The following is a 22,028-nucleotide window of genomic DNA, read 5'->3' as shown; positions in this document are numbered from 1 at the left end:
CTCCCCGCCCCCTCGGCTCCCTCCGCCCCGCTGCCCCGCGCCGCGTTACCATAAAAGGTGAAGCTCGCGGGGAGGGGGCGCGGGATTCCTGCCCCGCGGAAGCGGCCCCTACCTGCCCCCCAACCTGCCTGGCCGCGCCTCGCGCCGCCCCCTCCCCCTCCCCCTCCCTTTGTTCCCTGGACCACATCTCCCCTCCCCCTTGGCACAGGCCCGGGGGTGGGGATGGGGGGATGGGGAGTGGGGATGGGGGATAGGGTGTGGGGATGGGGGGGATAGGGGAGCTGGGGAGTGGGCGTGGGGGGATGGGGAGTGGGGGTGGGGTTCCTTCTCTCCCCGCTGCCCACCCCGTCTCATCCTTTATGGACCCCAAGTGGTCCCTGTCCTTCCCCTTCCCTCGCTCTCCTGCGTTGGCGACCCCACCTACCCTGTCCGGCGGAGGTGAGCGCTTACACCCTGGTTTGGCTCTGGGATCCGCTGGGGTCCTGCATCAAACCGACCAGGGTTCTGCGGCCGCTCACTGAGCGTAAGACCTGGAGCAGTCAGGCCACCTCCTGAACCTCAGCATCGTCATCTGTAAAGTGGAGGTAGCCACTGCCTACCTCTCCAGGTTGTCCTGAGGATAAAAGGTGACAGTCACAGCCAGGACTGTGATTAATAGTGGTTAATATATGCTGGGTTGGGGGCTTTTTCCAGGAGTGTCCCCGGGGGTGGGGGTCTCAGAGACCCCCAGTGGAGCAGGCCACCTTGTTCTGCTCTCCTGGGCGTAAGCCCTCTGCAGGTGGGTCCCAGTGTCCCCCGGGACAGGCCGCTCCAGGAGCTCTGGAAGGCAGGGCTGGTCCTGTGGCTGAACCCCTCCCTCCCCCTCCCAGCTGAAGCAGTTAGGACAGGAGCGGGAGGGGAGGCAGAGCCTGGACTCTGGGGCCTGGGATGGGGCCGGGATGGACTGCCTGGGTCCCTGGAGGCCTCAGGAACATTGTGGGGAAAGGAATCTGGGTCTGATTCAGAGGCAAACAGATTGTTCTTTTGATTAAAGCCACAGTGGCTGAGGCTGGAGGAGCGCTGGACCCAGCGCCATCTGCGGGGCGGCCAGGCAGGATCTGGCCTTCTCCTGCAACCCCTCAGCTACAGTCACCCCTCCAGGGTGGCTCTGGGACTGGCTCTGGGGCTGTTTGTGAGGCAGGCTGGTTTATGAGGGTCGGAGGAGGCTGCCTCCGCCCTCACCCACTGATCATTGCCCCTCCCATCCCTCTTGTCGCCCCTTTTCCCATCTGATCCTCGCAGCCAGGCTGCAGTAACAGCAGCAGTAACTGCAGCAGTCCCAGCGGCTGCCTTTGACAGGGGCTTTCTAGGTGTGGGGACCCATCCTCATCCCCATCCTAATCCCACAAGAGCCCTGGGTGCCAGGGCTGGTGATTCCTGTTCACAGTCAAGGACACTGAGGCCCAGAGAGGCTCAAGGCCACACTAGGGGCAAATGACAGAGCCAGATTCAAACCAGAGCCACTGTGTCCCTGGGCACACAGCTCTGCTAGTCTCAGGAACAGGTACCACTGCCACCCTTTACACATTCGGAAGCTGAGGCTTGGAGGTAATGAGAGTTCTGTGCAGCAGGGCGAGGCTGGAACTCAGAGGCTGAGTCCCCGCTGGGTTCATTCCTGGCTTGGCAGTGATATCCTGCCCCCGCCCCCCCGCAAAACCTCAGCTTTGCAGCACTCTTTGGAGGAGACTTCCCCATACCCTCCACTGGGAGGGAAACACTGAACGCCAGAGACAGGAAGGACGCAAAGGAGGAAGGTGCGATCTGGGGGTTTTCAGGCGCTTTTGGCTGTAGAACCCCTTTACAAGTGCTTAGTGACCCAAAAGTTTATTGAAGAGATAAAAGTAAAGCTGCCTGCCCTCACCTCCATGACATCCCCTGAACCACCTGTTGCACCCCCAGGTGGGATAGTGAGGCAACGAAGGGTTGATTTGGGGCCTTGTTCAAGGTCACGCTGACTTAGTCTAGGACCCAGGCTTCCCACATCTGCTCTGGGACAGTCCAAGGGGAATGAGGGGTCCAACTGCCTCTGCTTACCTGCCTCCAGCACCCCAGGCTGCCTGTTCCACCGCCACCACTGCTCCCGGATGGAGGGGTTCGACCTGGCCCACAGCAGCCCGGGTGTCGATGTCACCGATCGGCAGGTGCCAAACTTCCTGCAACGGAAACCCAGGAAGTGCACTGGACGAGAACACACGCCCTTTGTCTGCCAGCTCAGAGGCTCTGCTGCCCTCCACCCTCCCTGCCAGGCTCACAAGGGCTTTCTTCTCCCTCATATGGCCCCAGCAGGCAAGGGGCTCAATCTTCTATTAGGATGGTGGCAGCTGAGACCCTGAGTGGCAGGGAAGGGGTGGAAGAGAGGTTTGAGGGCTTGCCGGGGCGGGGGTGGTACCTCCACAGTGGAGAGCTTTGACTGAGCAGACACTGGCCGGGCACCTACTGTGTGCAATGCATGAGTCAAGGAGACGACAGGATCAAATCAGACATGATCAGTCCTTGTCCCCACAGACCTTACAGGGAGGTTGGGTAAAGCAAACCATAAAGTAAATTAACATAATAATAACCAATAGTAAAATGTGCTATGAAGGAACGGACAACGGTCTGAGACAAAAGGGGGTGGGTGGGGGTGAGGTGGGGATGGGAAAACCTCTCTGAGGAGGTGAGGGTTAAGTTGAGATGGGTAGGAGCCACTGTGAGAATAGGGACGAATATTCCCAGGGAAAGGGGGCAGAGAGGAAAACTTGGGCTTTCAAGGTCAGACATCAGCTTGGCAGACAGCCTCAGAAGCCCCTTGGGCCTCCCAGCTTCTTCCTCCATCCCCCATCCTCCACCCTACCTGCTTGGAGTCAGTCAGTCCAATGCTTATTTCCTGGGTGCTGCTGTGTGTGGGGCCGTGTGCTAGGCAGGGCAGGGAGAGGAGCAGCGTAGAGAAAAGGGAGCTCCCCCATGGTGGCTGGGTCAGATGGGGACACAGATACAGCTGTGAGTAATATCAGTATCTGGAAGCGATTCCAGCTCTGCCATGTGCCAACCTTGGGCAAATCACATCTTTCTTTTTTTTTTTTTTTTTTGAGACGGAGTCTCGCTCTGTCGCCCAGGCTGGAGTGCAGTGGCCGGATCTCAGCTCACTGCAAGCTCCGCCTCCCGGGTTCACGCCATTCTCCTGCCTCAGCCTCCCGAGTAGCTGGGACTACAGGCGCCCGCCTCGTCGCCTGGCTAGTTTTTTGTATTTTTAAGTAGAGACAGGGTTTCACCGTATTAGCCAGGATGGTCTCGATCTCCTGACCTCGTGATCCGCCCGTCTCGGCCTCCCAAAGTGCTGGGATTACAGGCTTGAGCCACCGCGCCCGGCCTCCTTGTTCTAAATAAATAGTCATGAGGCTGGGTGCAGTGGCTCACGCCTATAATCACAGCACTTTGGGAGGCCGAGGCAGGCAGATCATTTGAGGTCAGGAGTTTGAAAACAGCCTGGCCAACATGTCAAAACCCTGTCTCTACTAGAAATACAAAAATTAGCCAGGCATGGTGGCAGGCGCCTGTAATCCCAGGTACTCAGGAGGCTGAGGCAGAAGAATTGCTTGAATCTGGGAGGCAGAGGTTGCAGTGAGCTGAGATCGCACCACTGTACTCCAGCCTGGGTGACAAGAGCCAAACTCTGTCTCAAAAAAAAAAATTAGCTCGGTGTGGTGGCAGGCGCCTGTAATCCCAGCTACTTGGGAGGCTGAGGCAGGAGAATTGCTTGAACCCTGGAGGTGGAGGTTGCAGTGAGCCGAGATCCTGCCACTGCACTCCAGCCTAGACAACGCGAGATGCCACCAAAAAAGAAAAAAGGAAAAAAAGTCAAGTGGGAATTGACCAGGCCACAGCTAGAACCACATGGTGTCCACTCTCAGGCTCCAATCCTGTGTCCAACTGCCTCACCCAGGCAGATCCCAGCTTGCCAAGACCTGGCTGTGACAATATTGTCTGGGTGTTAATCCCCCTCAGGTTTAGGGGCCTGAACTGGCTCTGACCAGGCGTGCTGGTTCCCACGGCCAGGCCGTCCACTCAGCAAATCAGCACAGGCTCCAGGGTGAGGAGGGTGAGAAGTGTGGGAGAGGCCAAGGAGGGGCCTGAGGCTCAGCGGACTGAGGGGGCCCCTCCTCGCCCTAGGCTTTGCCAGTCAGGGCCCCTCTGCCCCTTATTTGGGAGGGTCTCTGAGCCAGCCCCAAACCCTCACTGATCCCAGCCCCCTCCTTGAGCCCCCATCCCACTGGGATCCTCCACTCCCAGCAGCATCTGTCCCACCATCCGCCCTTGCTGATCTATCTCCACACCCTCAAGCCCTGAGCCTTCTCCTTACTAAAGCACAACGTGGCCTGGGACCTGCCGTTGCCCCTGTGGGTCTCCCCGTCTTCTCTCTTAGCCAGTGGTGGGCTTATTATGAAGTTAATAAAACTTATGCTCGGGCCGGGCGCGGTGGCTCAAGCCTGTAATCCCAGCACTTTGGGAGGCCGAGACGGGTGGATCACGAGGTCAGGAGATCGAGACCGTCCTGGCTAACACAGTGAAACCCCGTCTCTACTAAAAAATACAAAAAAAAAACTAGCCGGGCGAGGTGGTGGGCGCCTGTAGTCCCAGCTGCTCGGGAGGCTGAGGCAGGAGAATGGTGTGAACCCGGGAGGCGGAGCTTGCAGTGAGCCAAGATCCGGCCACTGCACTCCAGCCTGGGCAACAGAGCGAGACTCCGTCTCAAAAAAAAAAAAAAACAGAACAAAACAAAAAAAAACTTATGCTCATGGCCTTACTTCCATGCCCCTGTGAAGGCTGGGAGTTGCTCGGAGTTACAGAGTGTTCTAGACAAGGAGGGAAGCTGGTTTCACTCAGGAAGCATGTCCATGAAGCACGCCTAGCAAACTCTCCAGGGAGACATCAGAAGGACCCAAATCTCCAAATCTCCAGTCATTTGTTGTGCTTTTTCTCCTTGTTCTAAATAGTCACTTTTGGCCAGGCACAGTGGCTCAAGCCTGTAATCCTAGCATTTTGGGAGGCTGAAGCGGGCGGATCACCTGACTTCAGGAGTTCAAGACCATCCTGGCCAACATGGTGAAACCCCGTCTCTACTAAAAATACAAAAATTAGCCAGTCGTGGTGGTATGCGCCTGTAATCCCAGGTACTCAGTAGGCTGAGGCAGGATAATCGCTTGAACTCAGGAGGCGGAGGTTGCAGTGAGCTGAGATCGTGACATTGCACTCCAGCCTGGGCGACATAGTGAGGCTCTGTTCTCCCCACTACCCCCAAAAAAATAGTCACTTTCATACGAATTCTGTATTATTTTTCCTAAAGGGAGTCCTTAAAATTGGATCTGCCTTGCTGTTTTTATTTTATTTTATTTTGAGATGGGATCTTGCTCTATTGCCCAGGCTGGAGTGCAATGGTGTGATTATGGTTCACTGCGGCCTCCACCTCCTGGACCCAAGTGATCCTCCCACCTCAGCCTCCTGAGCAGCTGAGAGTACAGGCACATGCCACCATGCCCAGCTATTTTATTTATTTATTTTTTTTTTTGAGATGGAGTCTCGCTCTGTCACCCAGGTTGGAGTGCAGTGGCGTGATCTCAGCTCACTGCAAGCTCCGCCTCCTGGGTTCATGCCATTCTCCTGCCTCAGCCTCCTGAGTAGCTGGGACTACAGGAGCCCAGCACCACGCGCAGCTAGTTTTTTGTATTTTTAGTAGAGATGAGGTTTCACCATGTTAGCCAGGATGGTCTCAAACTCCTGACCTCGTGATCACCTGCCTCAACCTCCCAAAGTGTAATTTTTTTTTATTATTATTTGTAGAGATGAGGTCTCACTATGTTGCCCAAACTGGCCTTGAACTCCTGGGCTCACGAAATCCTCCTGTCTTGGCCTCCCAAAGTGTTGGGATTACAGGCGTGAGCCACTACACCTGGCCCATATGCCTCACCTTATTCTTTACAATCCCCTCTTCTCACAGTAGCCAGAACACCTCACTAAAGCAGCATCTAACACCCTTCTCAAAAAAAATAAATAATAACCCTCCATCTCAAAAAAAATAAATAATAGCCCTCTGTGGCTCCTCGTTGCTCTCCGGGACAACGCCAAGCCCCTCCCCCTGGCCCCTGGCCCTGTGTGATCCCACCCCAACCCACCCCTGAGACAGCATCTCCCACCACTGCACCCCTCACCCGCTCTGCTGCAGCGGCACTGACCCCTCCTTAGTCCTTCAGTCCACTCTGGAGCCTTGAAACCTGCCTGGGCTTCAATACCACCCCCTTGGCCTGGGAATGCCTGTCTTCTCACCTGGGTTACTCCAAATGCTTCCAAACTATTCTGAAAACAGCCACGAGAGGACTCCTCTCAACATATACATCAGCTTCCGTCATGTCCTCGTGCAAAACCCTCCACTGGCTCCCCTCAGGGCAACGCAATCCAAAGCCTCGCCCAGCGCTCCAGGCCCTGCCGCTCCACCCTCTCTGGCTCTGTCACCCAGGGTGGAGTGCAGTGGTGCGATCTGGGCTCACTGCAGCCTCTGCTCCTGAGTTCAAGCAATTCTCTGCCTCAGCCTCCCAAGCAGCTGGGATTACAGGCACCTGCCACCACGCCTGGCTAATTTTGGTATCTTTAGTAGAGACGGGGTTTCACCATCTTGGCCAGGCTGGTCTTGAATTCCTGACCTCGTGATCCACCCACCTCAGCTTCCCAAAGTGTTGGGATTACAGGCGTGTGCCACTGTGCCCTGCTCTACCACCTTCCTAAATCCCCTGGCCTGTTCCTGCCACAAGGCCCTTGCTGAGCTGGGAAGTTCTTCCCTCCGGTTTGCTTGGTTGCCCCCTGACTCTGTTCAGGTCTCTGCTCCAATGCCCCCTCCTCACAGGAGCCCTCCATGGACGGCAGCTTCTGAGATGCCCCAAGGATCCCCACCTCCTGGGATCCATGCCCTCCCCTCGGGTGGGTGGGACCTGGGGACCTCTCCTCAGCAATAGATTGTGACCAAAACAATAGGATGTCACTTTCAGCACTGAGTCACAAAAAGAGCGCAGCAGCGTGGGCTTGCTTGTCCTCCACCCCTCTCCCTGGCTGGCTCTGAGGAAAGTCAGCTGCCACGTTGTAGGGCTGCCCTGCAGGAGGCCCAAGTGGCAGGGAAGAAGGGAGGCCCTGGGCCTTAAGATGATTCCACAGCCTCGGTGACACCTTGACAGCAGCCCTGAGACGTAGGACCTGGCTCAGCAGCACCCAGATCGCTGACCCACAGAAAGAGCAAGATGATCAATGTCTGTTGTTTTAAACTCTTCAAGTTTGGGTGTAATTTGTGACGCAGCTATAGATAACAAATACACCTTCTCTCACTCCTGCCCACCCCACCCACCCCCTGTTGTCACTCTGTCCCCTGACCCGGCTTTAATTTTGTTTGTTTGTTTGTTTTGAGACAGAGTCTCACTCTGATGTCTGGCTAAAGTGCAGTGGCACAATCTCAGTTCACTACAACCTCCGCCTCCCGGGTTCAAGCGATTCTCCTGCCTCAGCCTCCCAAGTAGCTGGGATTACAGGCATGCGCCACCACACCCAGCTAATTTTGTATTTTTAGTAGATTCGGGGTTTCTCCATGTTAGTCAGGCTAACTAAATGCCAGAGCTCAGAAAAGCCAGAAGTAGGGGGCTTAGGACGGGGAGGCCAGCTTACCCCAATCCCAGCCGCCCAGGGGTCACTACTCACTTTACGCAGGGCCTAGGGACACTTGTCCCCATCCTCTTCAGCACAATGTTGCCCTGACCCTAGGATCTTGGTCCTGGAGGTCAGGGCCCAGGGGTCAGGCTCTTAGGGTCCCCATGAGGTACTGGTCCCAGCCTCATGCTTTGCCCAGACCACACAATTTGGATTGTCCTAGGCCTGCTGGACTTCAGGCCTATTTTTCTCCATTTGGTGTGGAGATTTGCTAAATGCCTCATTTAGAGTGAGCTCATTTTATGCCCTTGTCAGTATTTTCACGAAAATATTTCGATAAGAAAAGAATGCTATTCCAGCCCACGTGTCCTGATTTTTGTTTGGAAAACAATCCCTGTGCCCATAAAAAGGAAAGGACTGCTGAGTCCAGTCCCCTCCTGGTCCTGTCCCTAACGGGGCCCAGGCTGTGCCAGGGATCGAGAGGCTGAAGCACATTCCAGCAAAAACACTGGCCCCTGCTTGGAACCCAGAGCCCAGTCTGGGTCCGGCAAGGGGCTGGCCCTGTGCCTACCTAGCTGAGCCATTTCCTCCCAGACTGGGGCACATTTCCTGCCCAGAGGGAACAGAGCGCATTCCCAGGCCGGGTGGACTGGGTCCTGTACTGGGGGAGGGGATTCCATAGGCATTTCCCCGACCCCAGCGACCACACCCTGGGACGAGAGGCCTGTCCTGGTGGTGGGGCTAGGAGCACGGTTCAAAGGGTGGGCTGGAGCTGTCCAAGGGGTGGCCATTCTTGGGGGAATGGGCTGAAACCACCCGGCCCAGCCTTGGGTGCAGAGCGTTAAGGATCCTTGGGTCACCCCTGCCTGCTCCCAAGCAGCAGTCTTCTGGTGAATGTGGTGCCTTTGTCGAGAGGGAGGGACCCATCAGAGCCTGGAATCCTCAAGGTGCCCTCTCCAGGCCTCCCCTCCTCCCTAATGCCTTCCTGGCCACCCCCACACCTCTCAGACCTCCTCCAGAAAGACCACTGGCTGGGAGGCTCCTTTGCCCTGTGGGGCTTCCCCTAGGAAAGGGCCCTGAGGTGCAGCCCTGGATCCCCATAGAATCAAAGGGCCCTGGGGGCTGGGGCTGGGCTCCCTTGCACCAAAATGGCTGCAACCACATTCCAGAGCCTGCCGGTAATGGAGCCATATTTCTCATCTCTGTTAGTTTCCCTGGCCCCAGATTTTCAACAAGGAGAGGGTAGCAGGCAGCATTCAAAGCACTTGAGTCTGGGGGCCAGGCCACCTGGATTCAAATCCTAGCTTTGCTACTTAATGCCTGTGCGCCCTTGAGCAAGTCACTTAACCTCTGTGAACCTCAGTTTCTGACTCTGTAAAAAGGGATAACAAGGCCTGCCTCTTGCGGCTGATGTCAAAAAGAAATGAAACAGGGAAAGTACCCAGCACATGGCAGTGGTCATTCTTCTGCCAGGCTCAGAGAGGGGCAGCAGCTTGTCCAAGATCACACAGAAGGTAGGCAGAGGAGCTGGTACCCAACCCTTTGGACTTCCTGAGCTAGGCCCTGAACGGGCTGAGATGGGAAGGATGCTCGTGGCCTTCAAGAAGTCAGGGTTGGGGCTGGGGACCACAGAGCACCCAGTAGAGGCCTGGTCAGCACTGTGCATCCTTCAGCTGTTTCCCAGCCTGGGATGGGAGAGGACATGGCTGCTATCCACCCACGACTGCAGCTGGGTGCCAGACCAAGTGTCCATCCCCGCCGTCCCCCTCACCTCCTCACCACTCTACCCAGTTCTCTACCCAGAATGGTTTTTCTCAGTCTGCAAGGAGCCATGTCCCCCAGGGGACCCAGCCCAGGCCAGCCTGAGGCACATATCCCAGGACCTGTCAGAAGAGTTGTATGGTCTCAGAAAAGCCTCCTTCCCTCTCTCTGTGTTTGTGATTATTCTTTGTTGTTGTTTTTTTTCTGAGACAGAGTCTTACTGTGTTGCCCAGGCTGGAGAGTGGCGGCATGATCTCAGCTCACTGCAACCTCCGCCTCCTGGGTTCAAGCAGTTCTCCTGCCTCAGCCTCCTCAGTAGCTAGGATTACAGGCATGAGGCACCATGCCCAGCTAATTTTTGTATTTTTGGTAGAGACAGGGTTTTGCCATCTTGGCCAGGCTGGTGTTGAACCCCTGATCTTAGGTGATCCGCCCACCTTAGCCTCCTAAAGTATTGGGATTATAGGCATGACCCACCCCGCCCGGCCTCTGTGTGTTCGTGATTCTAAGCACAGGTGGAGAAAGGCATCGTCTTTATTGTTCATGGAGAAGGGAAGGGAGACCAGTAAAGGGGAGCCCTCCTGAGGATGCACCCCCCACCCCTGCCCAGGAAGGCAGGTCTGAGGGGCTGCATCATTGCCCACCCTGAGAAAAAGAGGGTTCAACCAGGGGCCCCCAGGTGTCCCCTCTCCAGAGGCTCCCATTGCCAAATCCTGCCTTCCCTTCTCGGGGCTCCCAGGGCCTGCGTTGAGCTCCGGGCAGGGGGCCAGCCCTGCCACTCTGCCTCCAGGCATCGCCCTGGGGTCAAGGCCTCGAAGGTCAGGCTGGTGGGCTTGAGACAGACTCCAGATCCTCCCTGAGGCAGGTCAGGAGGGGGCCGAACTCTGGGACTGGGGTGCCGAGGGCAGGGGCTGGCTTGGTGTTGACACTGGAGGCCTCTGGGATGGAAAATCCTGAGGAAAGGCATTGAGAATGATGCCACCCATTCACCCATCCCCCTGGGGGCCTCGGGCCTCTCGTGACCCGGGCACTTCCTCCCACTTGAGCCTCTGGGTTGCTGCTGGAGAGGGCTGTGGACAGGGTGGGGGGGTGCTAGTGACCTGGAGGATAGCCCTGGCCTGGTGACAGCTCCCTCTGCCCCTGACCCCCAACAGAGGTCACCCTGGCTCTGTCTTTTATTTTTTTGGAGACAGAGTCTCACTCTGTTGTCCAGGCTGGAGTGCAGTGGCACGATCTTGGCTCGCTGCAACCTCTGCCTCCTGGGTTCAAGTGATTCTCCGGCCTCAGCCTCCTGAGCATTTGGGATTACATGTGTGGGCGACCGTGCCCGGCTGCTCTTCTTAAACTTGAGCCTCTTGAGGCTCCTGGGCTGTTTGGAAGCAGAGATTGTCTGCGGGATACGTTGGATGGAGGTGCCCACCTGTATCTCGCAGAGGTCAAGCAGGGTGCGGACGCCCACCAGACACCAGAGCTCGCCCAGCAGGGAGACAAGGATGCCCAGCAGGTCCAGCCAGCGGCCCACGGTCAGCAGCAGCACGAAGAGGCCGCCCATGCGCACCAACACCGTCTGCACTTTGCTCTGCAGGCCGGGGTGCTGCCGCTGCTCCTCTGTGGAATGCGGGTGCCTGTCACCGTCCGACCCCACACCCCGGACTGGACGCACCCTCCACAGGACAAGCCTTTCGCTCCTGTGCAGCCCTCCTCCCATCACAACCTCCTGGTCCCCACCCCTGCTCCGAGTATCTGCAGCGCACCAGGCGCTCTGCCTCCAGGACTCACTGTCCAGCCCACAAGCCTCCCACTGGTGCAGGCCAGAATCCCGCAGCCTCGCAGCCTCGCAGCCTCGCAGTGGCAGGAGTCGGCCTGACTCCTCTCTTTGCTGCACACCTGCCTCTAGTCCCTCAGTCAGCCCTGGCAACTCCTTCTGCCAAGCACGTTCCCAGGTGAGCACCTCTCATCACCCCCATGGACCCACCCGGGCTTAACCACTTTCCTCTTTCCAAGAAGTTTCCTTGACAGACTCCTGGCTTCTGTTCTTTTTTTTTTTTTTTTGGAGTGGAGTGCTGTGGCACCATCTTGTCTCACTGTAACCTCCGCCTCCCGGGTTCAAGTGATTCTCCTGCCTCAGCCTCCCGAGTAGCTGGGATTACAGGCGCACGCCACCACACCCAGCTATTTTTTGCATTTTTAGTAGAGATGGGGTTTTGCCATGTTGGCCAGGCTGGTTTTGAACTCCTGACCTCAAGTGATGCATCTGCCTCAGCTTCCGAAAGTGTTGGGATTACAGGCGTGAGCCACCACGCTCAGCCCCGTTCTTTTTTGTTTGTTTGTTTTTTGAGACAGAGTCCAGCTATTCGGGAGGCTGAGGCAGGAGAGTTGCTTGAACTCAGAGTTGGAGATTGCAGTGAGCCAAGATCGTGCCACTGCACTCCAGCCTGGGCAACAGAGCAAGACTCCATCTCAAAACAAAACAAGATAGCAACAATGAAAACCCCTGCAGTGGGCTGGGCACTGGCTCATGCCTGCAATCCCAACATTTTGGGAGGCTGAGGTAGGTGGATTGCTTGAGCCCAAGAGTTCAAGACCTGCCTGGGCAACATGGCAAGACCCCCCCCCCTTTTTTTTTTTTTTTTTGAGACGGAGTTTCATTCCTATCGCCCAGGCTGGAGTACAATGGTGCAATCTTGGCTCTCTGCAACCTCTACCTCCCTGGTTCAAGCAATTCTGCCTCAGCCTCCCAAGTAGCGGGGATTATAGGCACCTGCCACCACACCTGGCTAATTTTTATATTTTTAGTAGAGACGGGGTTTCACCACGTTGGCCAAGCTGGTCTCGAACTCCTGACCTCAGGTGATCCACCTGCCTCGGCCTCCCAAAGTGCTGGGATTACAGGCGTGAGTCACCACGCCCGGCCAAGACCCTTTCTTTCCTTTCTCTCTTTCTCTCTTTCTTTCTTTTCTTTTCTTTTCTTTCTTTTGAGACAGAATCTCTCTCTGTCACCCAGGCTGGAGTGCAATGGTTCGATCCTGGCTCACTGCAACCTCCACCTCCTGGGTTCAAGCGATTCTTGTGCCTCAGCCTCCTAGGTAGCTGGATTACAGGCATCCACCACACTGGGCTAATTTTGTATTTTTAGTACAGGCAGGTTTTACTATGTTGGTGGGCTGGTCTTGAACTCCTGACCTCAAGTGATTTGCCTGTCTCAGCCTCCCAAAGTGCAGAGATTATAGGCCTGGCTGACCCCTTCTCTACAAAAAATAAAATTAGCCTGGCACAGTGGTGTGTGTCTGTAATCCCCACAATTTGGGAGGCTGAGGTGGGAGTTACGCTCTTGTTGCCCAGGCTGGAGCGCAATGGCACAATCTGGGCCACCAAGCAAGACCCTGTCTCAAAAAAACAGAAAGGCAAAACAAAACAAAAACACAAACTTGTACAGCAGCCCCTCGTCAGGCTTCCTTGCCTGGCTGATGAGGGCTCTCCAACGGGCCCCTTCGAACCTGGCCAGCCTCACCCCTTCCCTGTGCCCTTGGGGTGACAGCCACTCCTGTGGCTTGTTTGGCGCTGCCATGCCCTCTCTCCCCTCTGGGCATTGACACATGCGGTTCTCTCTGTCCAAGATTCCCTTCCCTGCCTCACTTCTCTTAGGGATCTCCGCTCATCCTTCAAGGCCCAATCTAAAGGCTACCCCCTCAGGGTGCCCACAGCATGCTGCTTCTCTGCGCTGCCTCTGCCACACAGCCTCTGTCCTGACCAGGCTCTCTGGGATGGCAAGAGTGAGGGCTGACAGCTGTCAGCCTCCCTGGAGCCTGGCCCAGACAGAGGAATGGCCCAGACAGTGCGTGGATGGAATGGACGGGCCCCGCAGGGCTCACCCTGCATGTAGATGACCAGCAGCGTGTAGCAGATGGTGAGCGGCGTCCAGAACCGCACGGCCTCCGAGGTGGTCAGGAAGTCCTGGTTGATGAGGGCCACAGCTGCCAGGTCACCCACGGCAAAGGCCACGGCCAGGGCGCGGCCCAGCAGCTGGGGGAGGCCGTGCGCACCGGCCAGCAGGCCCAGGCACACCCCACAGTAGTGCTGGCTGCTGTGCAGCTCGTAGAGGCGGCAGACGTGGCGGCGGAGGCGCCGGGCACCCAGACCCAGCAGCGTGGCCAGCCCGAGGCTCAGCAGCAGGTTCAGCGTGCGGTGAGGGGCGCCCTCCTGCAGGAAGCTCAGGCCGCAGGTCAGCCCGCAGCCCAGCGAGTACTGGCACAGCAGGTAAAGCTGCAGCCTCTCAGCAGCACCCTGGGAACCCTGCGGGGAGTGCAGAAGAGGGGCCAAGATGTGGGGGCTGCCTCACTACAGGTGCTGCCCGCCACAGGAGGCCAGAGCCTGAAGGGACCTTGGGGATGGTTCCTAAAGGGGCCACATCGGCATCAGATGAAGCCCTAGAGGATCATCTCTCTCACCTTAATTTCAATTGTGTTTTTTTTTTTTTGAGACAGAGTCTTGCTCTGTCACCCAGGCTGGAGTACAGTAGCTCGATCTCTGCTCACTGAAACCTCCGCCTCCTGAGTTCAAGCGATTCTCCTGCCTCAGCCTCCCAAGTAGCTGGGATTACAGGTATGTGCCACCACGCCCAGCTAATTTTTTTTTTTTTAGAGATGGGGTTTCTCCATGTTGGCCAGGCTTGTCTTGAAATCCTAACCTCAGGTGATCTGCCCGTCTCAGCCTCCCAAAGTGCTGGGATCACAGGCGTGAGCCACCGCGCCCGGCCTCCAATCACGTCTTAGTACTTGGGGCCCATCTGTTAGCTGAAGGGTGGTGGTTCAGAGTCTCAGAGACCTGGGTCCAAAGCCTGACTCTACCTGTTGACCACAAACAAGCCACATACTCTCTGAGCCTTAGTTTCCCCATCTGTGAAATGGGGAATCAGAGTAAACCTTTACCCCTGTGGCTGTGAGGATTCCATGATGCACACAGCGCACTTGGTGCAGGGCCTGGCATTCGGGGAGTCGGATCTACAGGAGTTGTCGCTCTTGTCTTCTTGGGACTGGGACTGTATCCCCTGTGAGTGTTGCTGCTTCAGCAGCCAAACCCAAGGGTGCAACCTGTAGCCTCTGTTCCCAGTCTTACGGACAATACAGCGAACAGGCTGGGATGCTGGACCTGGGCTCAGCTGCCCACGTTCCGGTGGTGAGTCCCGGCTCTGGGCTGGGGAGTGATCCACCCACTGCCTTCCCAGAGGCCTCACCTTGTCCAGTGACAGCAGCATGGACACGGCCCGGAGGGAGAACTCAAGCACCACAAGGGCAGCCACCCGGGACCCCACGACGGTCAGAAACAGGGTCAGCCCTGCCAGGTGCACAGTTTCCAGAGAGGCCCACTGGGCCCGAAGCCGCTCCTTTTCGGGCCACCGCTGCGGGTCACTGTGGGGACAGAATGGGTGTGGGCAGGGGTGCAGAACTGCCACCCTCGACCCCTGGTGGGGGTCCCTGTTCCCCCAGCCACATTCCCTGCGGGGATGAGGTGGGAACTCACTTGGCACAGCCCACGAAGAAGTAAACTTTCAGGAGGCTCTTCAGGACCAAGACTCCAAGGGCCCCGATCAGGCCTGAGGGGGCAGGAGGGAGGCAGCAAGGCAGCGAGGCAGCATGCAGGGGTGTTAGTAGGGCAGGCTTGGTTGGTAGGGTCAGAGGAGGGGGCGGCCAAGGGTCAGGGATGGCGGGAGACCAGGTGGGTGGGGTCCACCCTGCACTGCAAAGAGCTGGAAGGGGGCAGGGCCAAGGCAGGAATGGGGCGAGGTGCTCACCTTGCAGGAGGGAGTGGAGGAGGCTAGAACCCCACTCAAGGGAGGGGAGGCCGGGGAGCCAGGAGGGGAGGGATGGCAGGGAGAACATGGCAGCCCCGGAACGAGCCCCAGCCTCTGGCTAGGTCTGCGCAGGGACAGACCGACGTCACTGGGCAAAGGTGTCAGTGGAGGGAAGGAGAGAGGCTGGGAGGGGTCAAAGGCCCAGGGGAGGGGAGGAGAGCCAGGGGTGTTAACCCTTTGAGGACCAGAAGGGCAAGGTCCCAGCTCCAAGGGACAGGGTCTCTGGGCTGGTCTGTGGTCTCTGTCCCTGCTAAAAGTCTGGCATCCACTTTACTTGAAATCTTCCTTGAGGGAGGCCAGGCGCAGGGGCTCACACCTGTAATTCCAGCACTTTGGGAGGCCGAGGCAGGTGGATCATGAGGTCGGGAGTTCGAGACCAGCCTAACCAATATGGTGAACCCCATCTCTATTAAAAATACAAAAAATTAGCTGGGCATGGTGGCAGGCACCTGTAATCCCAGCTACTCTGGAGGCTGAGGCAGGAGAATGGCTTGAACCCAGGAGGCGGAGGTTGCAGTGAGCCGAGATCATGCCATTGCACTCCAGCCTGGGCAACAGAGTAAGACTCTGTCTCGAAAGAAAGAGAGAGAGAGAGAGAGAGAGAAAAGAAAGAAAGAGAAAGAGAGAGGGAGGGAGGGAGAGAGGGAGGGAGGGAGGGAGGGAGGGAGACGGGGGGAAGGGAGGGAGGGAAGGAAGGAAGAAAAGAAAAAAGAAAGAAATCTTCCTGCCGGGCGCGGTGGCTCAAGCCTGTAATCCCAGCACTTTGGGAGGCCGGGATGGGCGGATCACGAGGTCAGGAGATCGAGACCATCCTGGCCAACACGGTGAAACCCCCGTCTCTACTAAAAAATACAAAAAACTAGCCGGGCGAGGTGGCGGGCGCCTGTAGTCCCAGCTACTCGGGAGGCTGAGGCAGGAGAATGGTGTGAACCCGGGAGGTGGAGCTTGCAGTGAGCTGAGATCCGGCCACTGCACTCCAGCCCGGGCGACAGAGCAAGACTTCGTCTCAAAAAAAAAAAAAGAAAAGAAAAGAAAAGAAAGAAATCTTCCTTGAGGGCTTGGACCACCCAATGCCCCCTCGAAGCCCCGGCCTCCATCTGTCTTGCCCAGCCTTAGGTGTGGGTCCTTCCTCTCACAGTCTGAAGTGTGGGCTCTGCTCCTTCAGCCCAGGGTCTGAGAGTAGGGACTCTATCCCCCCATAGCTAGAGATCAGCGGTGCCCTCTCAGCCTGAGGTCTGGGGCTGTCTTTCCCCCACAGCCAGAGGTCAGTTCTGCCTGCTTTTTGTAAGGTCCGGTTCCACCTTCCCAAAGCCTTCTGCCCAGCTCTGACCCGGTGTGGAATCTCCCGCAGCCGGAGCCCACCTGAGCCTTCTCCTCGCACAGGCCGGGGCCGCACTTCTTGATGCTCCTCCCTGGGTCCACTAGGTGGCAGGCCTCACCTGGGTCCGGCAGGGCGGGGCTGAACAGGTGGATACGGCTCCCATCCTGCTTTCACAAACGGAAAGGGCAGAGGGAGCAGAAGGTGGGGGTCAGGGATGGGGGAGACTGAGATTGGCCACAAAGGGGGTTCGCTGAAGTAAACAAAATATAAAACTTTATTGGAGTGTGCAGTGGCAGGTGTTCCTGGGAGTAACCCTTACAGACTTGGGGTGTGGCTGGGAGGGCAGGTGGGGCTGCTTGGCAGCAGTGCTACCCCTGCCAGGGAGTTGGTGTCCATCTCTGCAGTGCGAAGGTTGGTGTGGCGTTGAGAGCACACCCATGGGGAGTGGTGCTCAGTCTAGAGAAAGGGCCCAGGGTCTGCTGCTGGCCCTGCCACATTGCTTCCCTTCCCCGGGCCTCAGTACCCTCATCTGAACAATGGGCACTCGGAGTTCCTTTCAGGCTTGTCAGGATATGTGCAAATGCCCACAGTGTGGGCTGCTGGGAGGCCCTCCGTGAGAGCCCTTAGATGATGTTGGCTGAGGCCGGGCGTGGTGGCTCACGCCTGTAATCCCAGCACTTTGGGAGGCCGAGGTGAGCAGCAAGGTCCAGAGTTCGAGACCTGCCTGGCCAACACAGTGAAAGCCCATCTCTACTAAAAATACAAAATTAGCTGGGCATGGTGGTGCACGCCTGTAGTCCCAGCAACTCGGGAGGCTGAGGCAGGAGAATCACTTGAATCTGGGAGGTGGAGGTTGTGGTGAGCTGAGATTGCACCACTGCACTCCAACCTGAGCAACAAAGCGAGATTCCATCTCAAAAAAAAAAAAAAAAAAGAGAGATGATGTTGGCTGAACTGTGGCCCCTGCAAATGTGCATGTTGAAGTCCTACCCCCTAGTAGCTCAGGATGTGACTGCATATGGAGATAGGCTCTTGACAGAGACAATTAAGTTAAAATTGGGCCAAATGAGGTGGCTCATGCCTGTAATCCCAGCACTTTGGGAGGCTGAGGCCAGTGGATCACTTGAGGTCAGGAGTTCGAGACCAGTCTGGCCAACATGGCGAAATCCCGTCTCTACTAAAGATACAAAAATTAGCCGGGTGTGGTGGCAGGCGGCTGTAGTCCCAGCTACTCGGGAGGCTGAGACAGGAGAATTGCTTGAACCTGGGAGGCCAAGGTTTCAGTGAACCGAGATCATGCCACTGCACTCCAGTTTGGGTGACAGAGGGAGACTTCGTCTCAAAAAAAAAAAAAAAAAAAAAAAAATTAAAGTGGGATCATGAGGGTGGGCCCTAAGCCAACATGATTTGTGTCCTTATAAGAGGAGATCAGGACCCAGACGCACATCAAGGGACCACCATGTGCAGACACAGGGAGAAGGCGGCATCTGCAAGCCACGGACAGAAACCTCAGAAGAAACCAGCCTGCTGACAGCTTGGTCTCCAGCATCCAGCCTCCAGAACCGTGAGAAAATACATTCCTATTGTCTAAGTTGCCCCATATGTGGTTCTTTGCTACAGATGCCCCAGCAAATAAGGCAGGTGACGACGCCACAGCCTCCTGGTGCACCCCAGCTCTCGCCATGGCACAGCAACCCCTACAAGCAGTCCGGACCCATGGGCCTGTCACAGTCACGCACTTGTCAAGCGCATAGGTCTGGGGTGAGCAGGGCTAAGCTCCAGTCCTGGCTCTGCCACTTCAAAATTGTGTGGCTGTGGTCAAAGCCACATCACCACTCTCAGCCTTGGCTTTCTGATGGTAAAAGAGGTAAAAGTGCCGGACTTGCGCTGCTGTCTGAGGCCTAAGTGAGCCGAAGTGTGTAAGTTACTGGGCCTATGCCGTGTGCGTGCCCGCAGCAGTTGCTCTAACTGAGTAAGGCTCTGGGATGCAGTGACCCAGTACACCGTACAGAGAAGGAAGAGAACTGTCTGGAAGACAGAATGGGTGGTAACTTGGAGTGGATGCTCTGGCCCTGGGTGGGCCAAGGGGTTGGGTGGACCAGAGCTGTCCACACTCTCCCGGGGCCTCTGGCAAGGCCCGGGCCCATGGCCTGCCCCGGGATAGCCAGTTGTGCTGGAGCAGGCCCTCACTTCCAGCCAAGTGCGGAGCCGTGTCAGGATGTGGGAGTGAGGGCCGCCGTCTAGGTGCCCTGGTGCTGGGCCCGCCCAGCCAATTTCCGAAGCTCGTCCCAGAAGAGCATGCTGAGGATAGTGTGGGGACCCAGGCGCAGGTAGGCGGGGCCCAGGCCCTTGTAGAGCGCCAGGGGTCCCTCTTGCCGCCAGATCTTCACCATGCAGTCGGTGAGGCCCCCATAGAGCTGGCCCTGGGGAAACACATGGGGTGAGTGTTACTACAGGGGCCGTGAGGCCCTGGCTGGCACCATGTCTCGGCACACGGGTCAGTTTCACCCCCACACACCCTATGGACAGCACATCTGTATTGGGCACATGTGTGAGGCTGCGGTGCCATGAGAAGGCTGTAAGATCGGGCCTAGATTCCAGTTCTGGCTCCCCCACTTACCAGCTGGGGGAACTCATGCAAGTCACTTGATCTGTCTGAGCCTCAGTTTCCTCATCAGGAAGATGAATGTGATTTTAAGGATGGAATAAAATCCAGATGTGAAAGTGCTTAGCCTGTGCTTGGGACATGGGGGCTCAGCAAACAAGCCCAGTTAATGTGTTTGCAGGCATGGCCTGTGTCTGCATGTCTCTGGCTGTGCATGTGTGAGAGTGTGTGTGTGTGTGTGTGTGTGTGTGTTGGGGGGGTGCTCCCAGGTCCCCACATCCTCCCCTAGACCCACTCCTGCTCACCCTGCCAGCTCTGTCCACTGGCTGATTGTATAGCCGTGTGCTGACCACATCGAAGGGGGTCATGACGACAACCACGGCTATGCTGCTAATCATGCCTCCTGCCAGGGCCACCAGCCAGCTGTCCTCCGGGAGCCACTGTGGGGATGGCACAGGTGTGGACCCCTGCATCTGCCCTCTACCCACCCACGTGGTGCCCTCCCGACCTCCTACCATACAGGGGCTAAAAGGGCTGCAGAAAGGGGAGCAGATGGGGCCCCTCCAGCCATCCCCCAGCCCTGCCACCCTGAGCTCCTTCTCAGCTTTGGGGTTCACTGCTGACCCCCCACTCCTGCTGGTACCAAGGGTCAGAGTCATGACTGTGAGGGCAGAGGCAGGGCCCTATCTGTTGCCACCCTCTGGTCTTCCCCGTGTGGAAGGAGGCAGGTGGTCCCCCTCAGTCCCATGTGCCTCTGTGGGTAGGCACAGGTATCCCCAGCTCCTCACCTGTTGCTTCTGCACCCAGGCCTTGGCAGAAGTGAAGGTGGCCAGCTGGGCAGCTGAGCCCACCATGACTCGGGGCACAGCCCCACCAACGCCCTGCCACAGCCCCAGCAGCCCTTGCTGCCGCCAGATGGTCTCCAAGGCACCCAGGACAGTCTGTGGGGAGAGGGCACGGGGTCACTGGCCACCCCTGCCCAGGCTGGGAGTATGCCCAGTCCGTGCCCCCAGGGAGAGTGGCAGGCCTCACCTGGTGATTGTGCTGGTGTCCCACAGCCATTGCAGCCACTGTCTGGGCTTGCAGCTGTGTTTTGATCTGTAGGAGCAGAGGGGACATGGGGTGTGGGGATGGAGCCTGGGACAGCCAGGATAAGCTGTGTGAGTTGAGGGCGCCCCCGCCCCCATGCCCCTGAAACTCAGAGCTCTGTGGTCCCTAGCCTGAGGCTTAGGGGTCATGTGAAATCGGGTTGAGGTGCAGCTCTGGGGTCGGCCTGGGTTTTGCATCTCAGCGTGACTTGGAGGAAGTTACTTAACCTTCTCCGGACTTAATTCTGTCACGGTTGGAAGCTGTTCTGAGGATTAAGTGAGACAATGACTCCCCAGCACCAGCCAAGGACAAGGCAAGCCTTTGCTCAAGGGTAGCTTTTTTCTTTTTCTTTCTCTTTTTTTTTTGAAACAAGAGTCGTGCTCTGTTGCCCAGGCTGAAGTGCAGTGCCACGATCTCGGCTCACTGCAACCTCTGCCAGCCAGGCTCAAGCAATTCTCCTGCCTCAGCCTCCCCTGTAGCTGGGATTACAGGCATGCATCACCACGCCCAGCTAATTTTTGTATTTTTAGTAGAGACAGGGTTTCACCATGTTGGCCAGGCTGGTCTCAAACTCCTGACCTCAGGTGATCTGCCCGCCTTGGCCTCCCAAAGTGTTGGGATTACAGGCATGAGCCGCCGCGCCCAGCCAAAGGTAGCTTTTTTCAAAACATTTTTTTTAAATTTTTTATTTGTTTTGGGCGGCCCTGAGGCGCCTCTGCAGAGTGCAGGTGAGGAGGAGGCCTTCAAGGGTAGCTTTTATTCTTATCGTACACGAGGCCGCACAGGAAGAGAAGTAACCAAGCCAGGATTTGAGCCAGCATATCTGCCACCCTCTGCCCCCTCCCCTGGCTCAGGACCAGTGAGGCAGGGTCCCCAGGAGAGCATGGATCAGAGCAATGCCCTGGTGCCCTGGGCCAAGGGGCAGATTCCAGGCCTGGGCTAAGATGTTCCAGGGAGCAGCCTCACCCAGGCTGCCCCACCCCACCCAGGCTGCCCCACCCAACCCAGGTCCACTGAGCCCAGCCTTTGGAGGCTGCAGGGTCCCTGCAGGAGCTGGGTCATGGGATGGTGGAGGGTGGAAACAAGCCACTCACCAGGTAAGCAGGGCTCCCCACGAAGGCTCCCAGTGCCCCTGCCACGGCTCCTGCAACCACGGTGCCACCTGGTTGCTGCGTGAGGCCAGCCTGGCATGCCAGGCTGTAGCAGTAGAAACGAACGCCGTTCATGAGGCCTTGGTACAGAAGCCCAGCAGCCAGTCCCTTCTGTAGGCCCCACAGCCCGTCTGCTCGGGCCACAGCAGCGACAGAGGCCATGAAGCCCCGGTAGGGCTGTGGGTAGGTGCCCCGGGCCTGCAGCTCCCCCTGCAGCTGCAGCCGCGTCTTCACCACCTCCAGGGGGTTAGTGAAGACACAGGCCAGGCAGCAGGCCGAGGCACCCAGCACCAGGTCCACTGCTGGGGGAACTGTCTCCACAGCCTCCGCACCAGTGGCCTTCTGTGCCCGGGCCAGGTGCATGGCACAGGCCCTGTGGTGGTGGCGTTTAGGCTGTCTGTAACCTTGCAGGGCCACGGGGCTGGGGTTTGCAGGGGCCTGAGGCCATGTCTGGAGGGTAAGAGTCCTGGTCTGACAGGCCTCTGGCTGCCTGGAGTCCTTGGTCTATCTCAGCAGTCCACCTGCTCTGCTCAGCTGTTCCAGTGGTCT

General features: G+C 57.4%; 2 protein-coding genes across 3 annotated transcripts; both read right to left on the bottom strand.

The window, feature by feature from the left end:
- Positions 1–9,984: 9,984 nt before the first annotated feature.
- On the bottom strand, positions 9,985–15,735 carry TMEM82 (transmembrane protein 82). Of its 2 annotated transcripts, XM_010382831.2 has the most exons (6): positions 15,254–15,735; positions 14,983–15,055; positions 14,696–14,870; positions 13,335–13,755; positions 10,883–11,070; positions 9,985–10,415 (listed from the first exon to the last, which is right to left on the bottom strand). In XM_010382831.2, exons 1-6 carry the CDS (start codon positions 15,339–15,341, stop codon positions 10,329–10,331), a joined length of 1,032 nt encoding a protein of 343 aa, XP_010381133.2. In that variant the 5' UTR covers positions 15,342–15,735; the 3' UTR covers positions 9,985–10,328. The 2 variants fall into 2 exon arrangements, with proteins under 2 accessions (XP_010381133.2, XP_010381132.2); XM_010382830.2 differs by having other exon boundaries at positions 14,983–15,735.
- Positions 15,736–16,885: 1,150 nt separating this feature from the next.
- On the bottom strand, positions 16,886–22,028 carry SLC25A34 (solute carrier family 25 member 34). Its single transcript, XM_010382829.2, has 5 exons — positions 21,423–22,028; positions 20,272–20,337; positions 20,028–20,180; positions 19,545–19,679; positions 16,886–19,057 (listed from the first exon to the last, which is right to left on the bottom strand). The coding sequence occupies exons 1-5, from the start codon at positions 21,840–21,842 to the stop codon at positions 18,875–18,877; spliced, it is 957 nt and encodes a 318-aa protein (XP_010381131.1). The 5' UTR covers positions 21,843–22,028; the 3' UTR covers positions 16,886–18,874.

This window comes from Rhinopithecus roxellana, chromosome 12, assembly GCF_007565055.1.
Source record: "Rhinopithecus roxellana isolate Shanxi Qingling chromosome 12, ASM756505v1, whole genome shotgun sequence".
NCBI classification, from domain to species: domain Eukaryota; kingdom Metazoa; phylum Chordata; class Mammalia; order Primates; family Cercopithecidae; genus Rhinopithecus; species Rhinopithecus roxellana.
The sequence above is the reverse complement of the archived record's forward strand: the minus strand, read 5'-3'. Positions and strand labels throughout refer to the sequence as shown.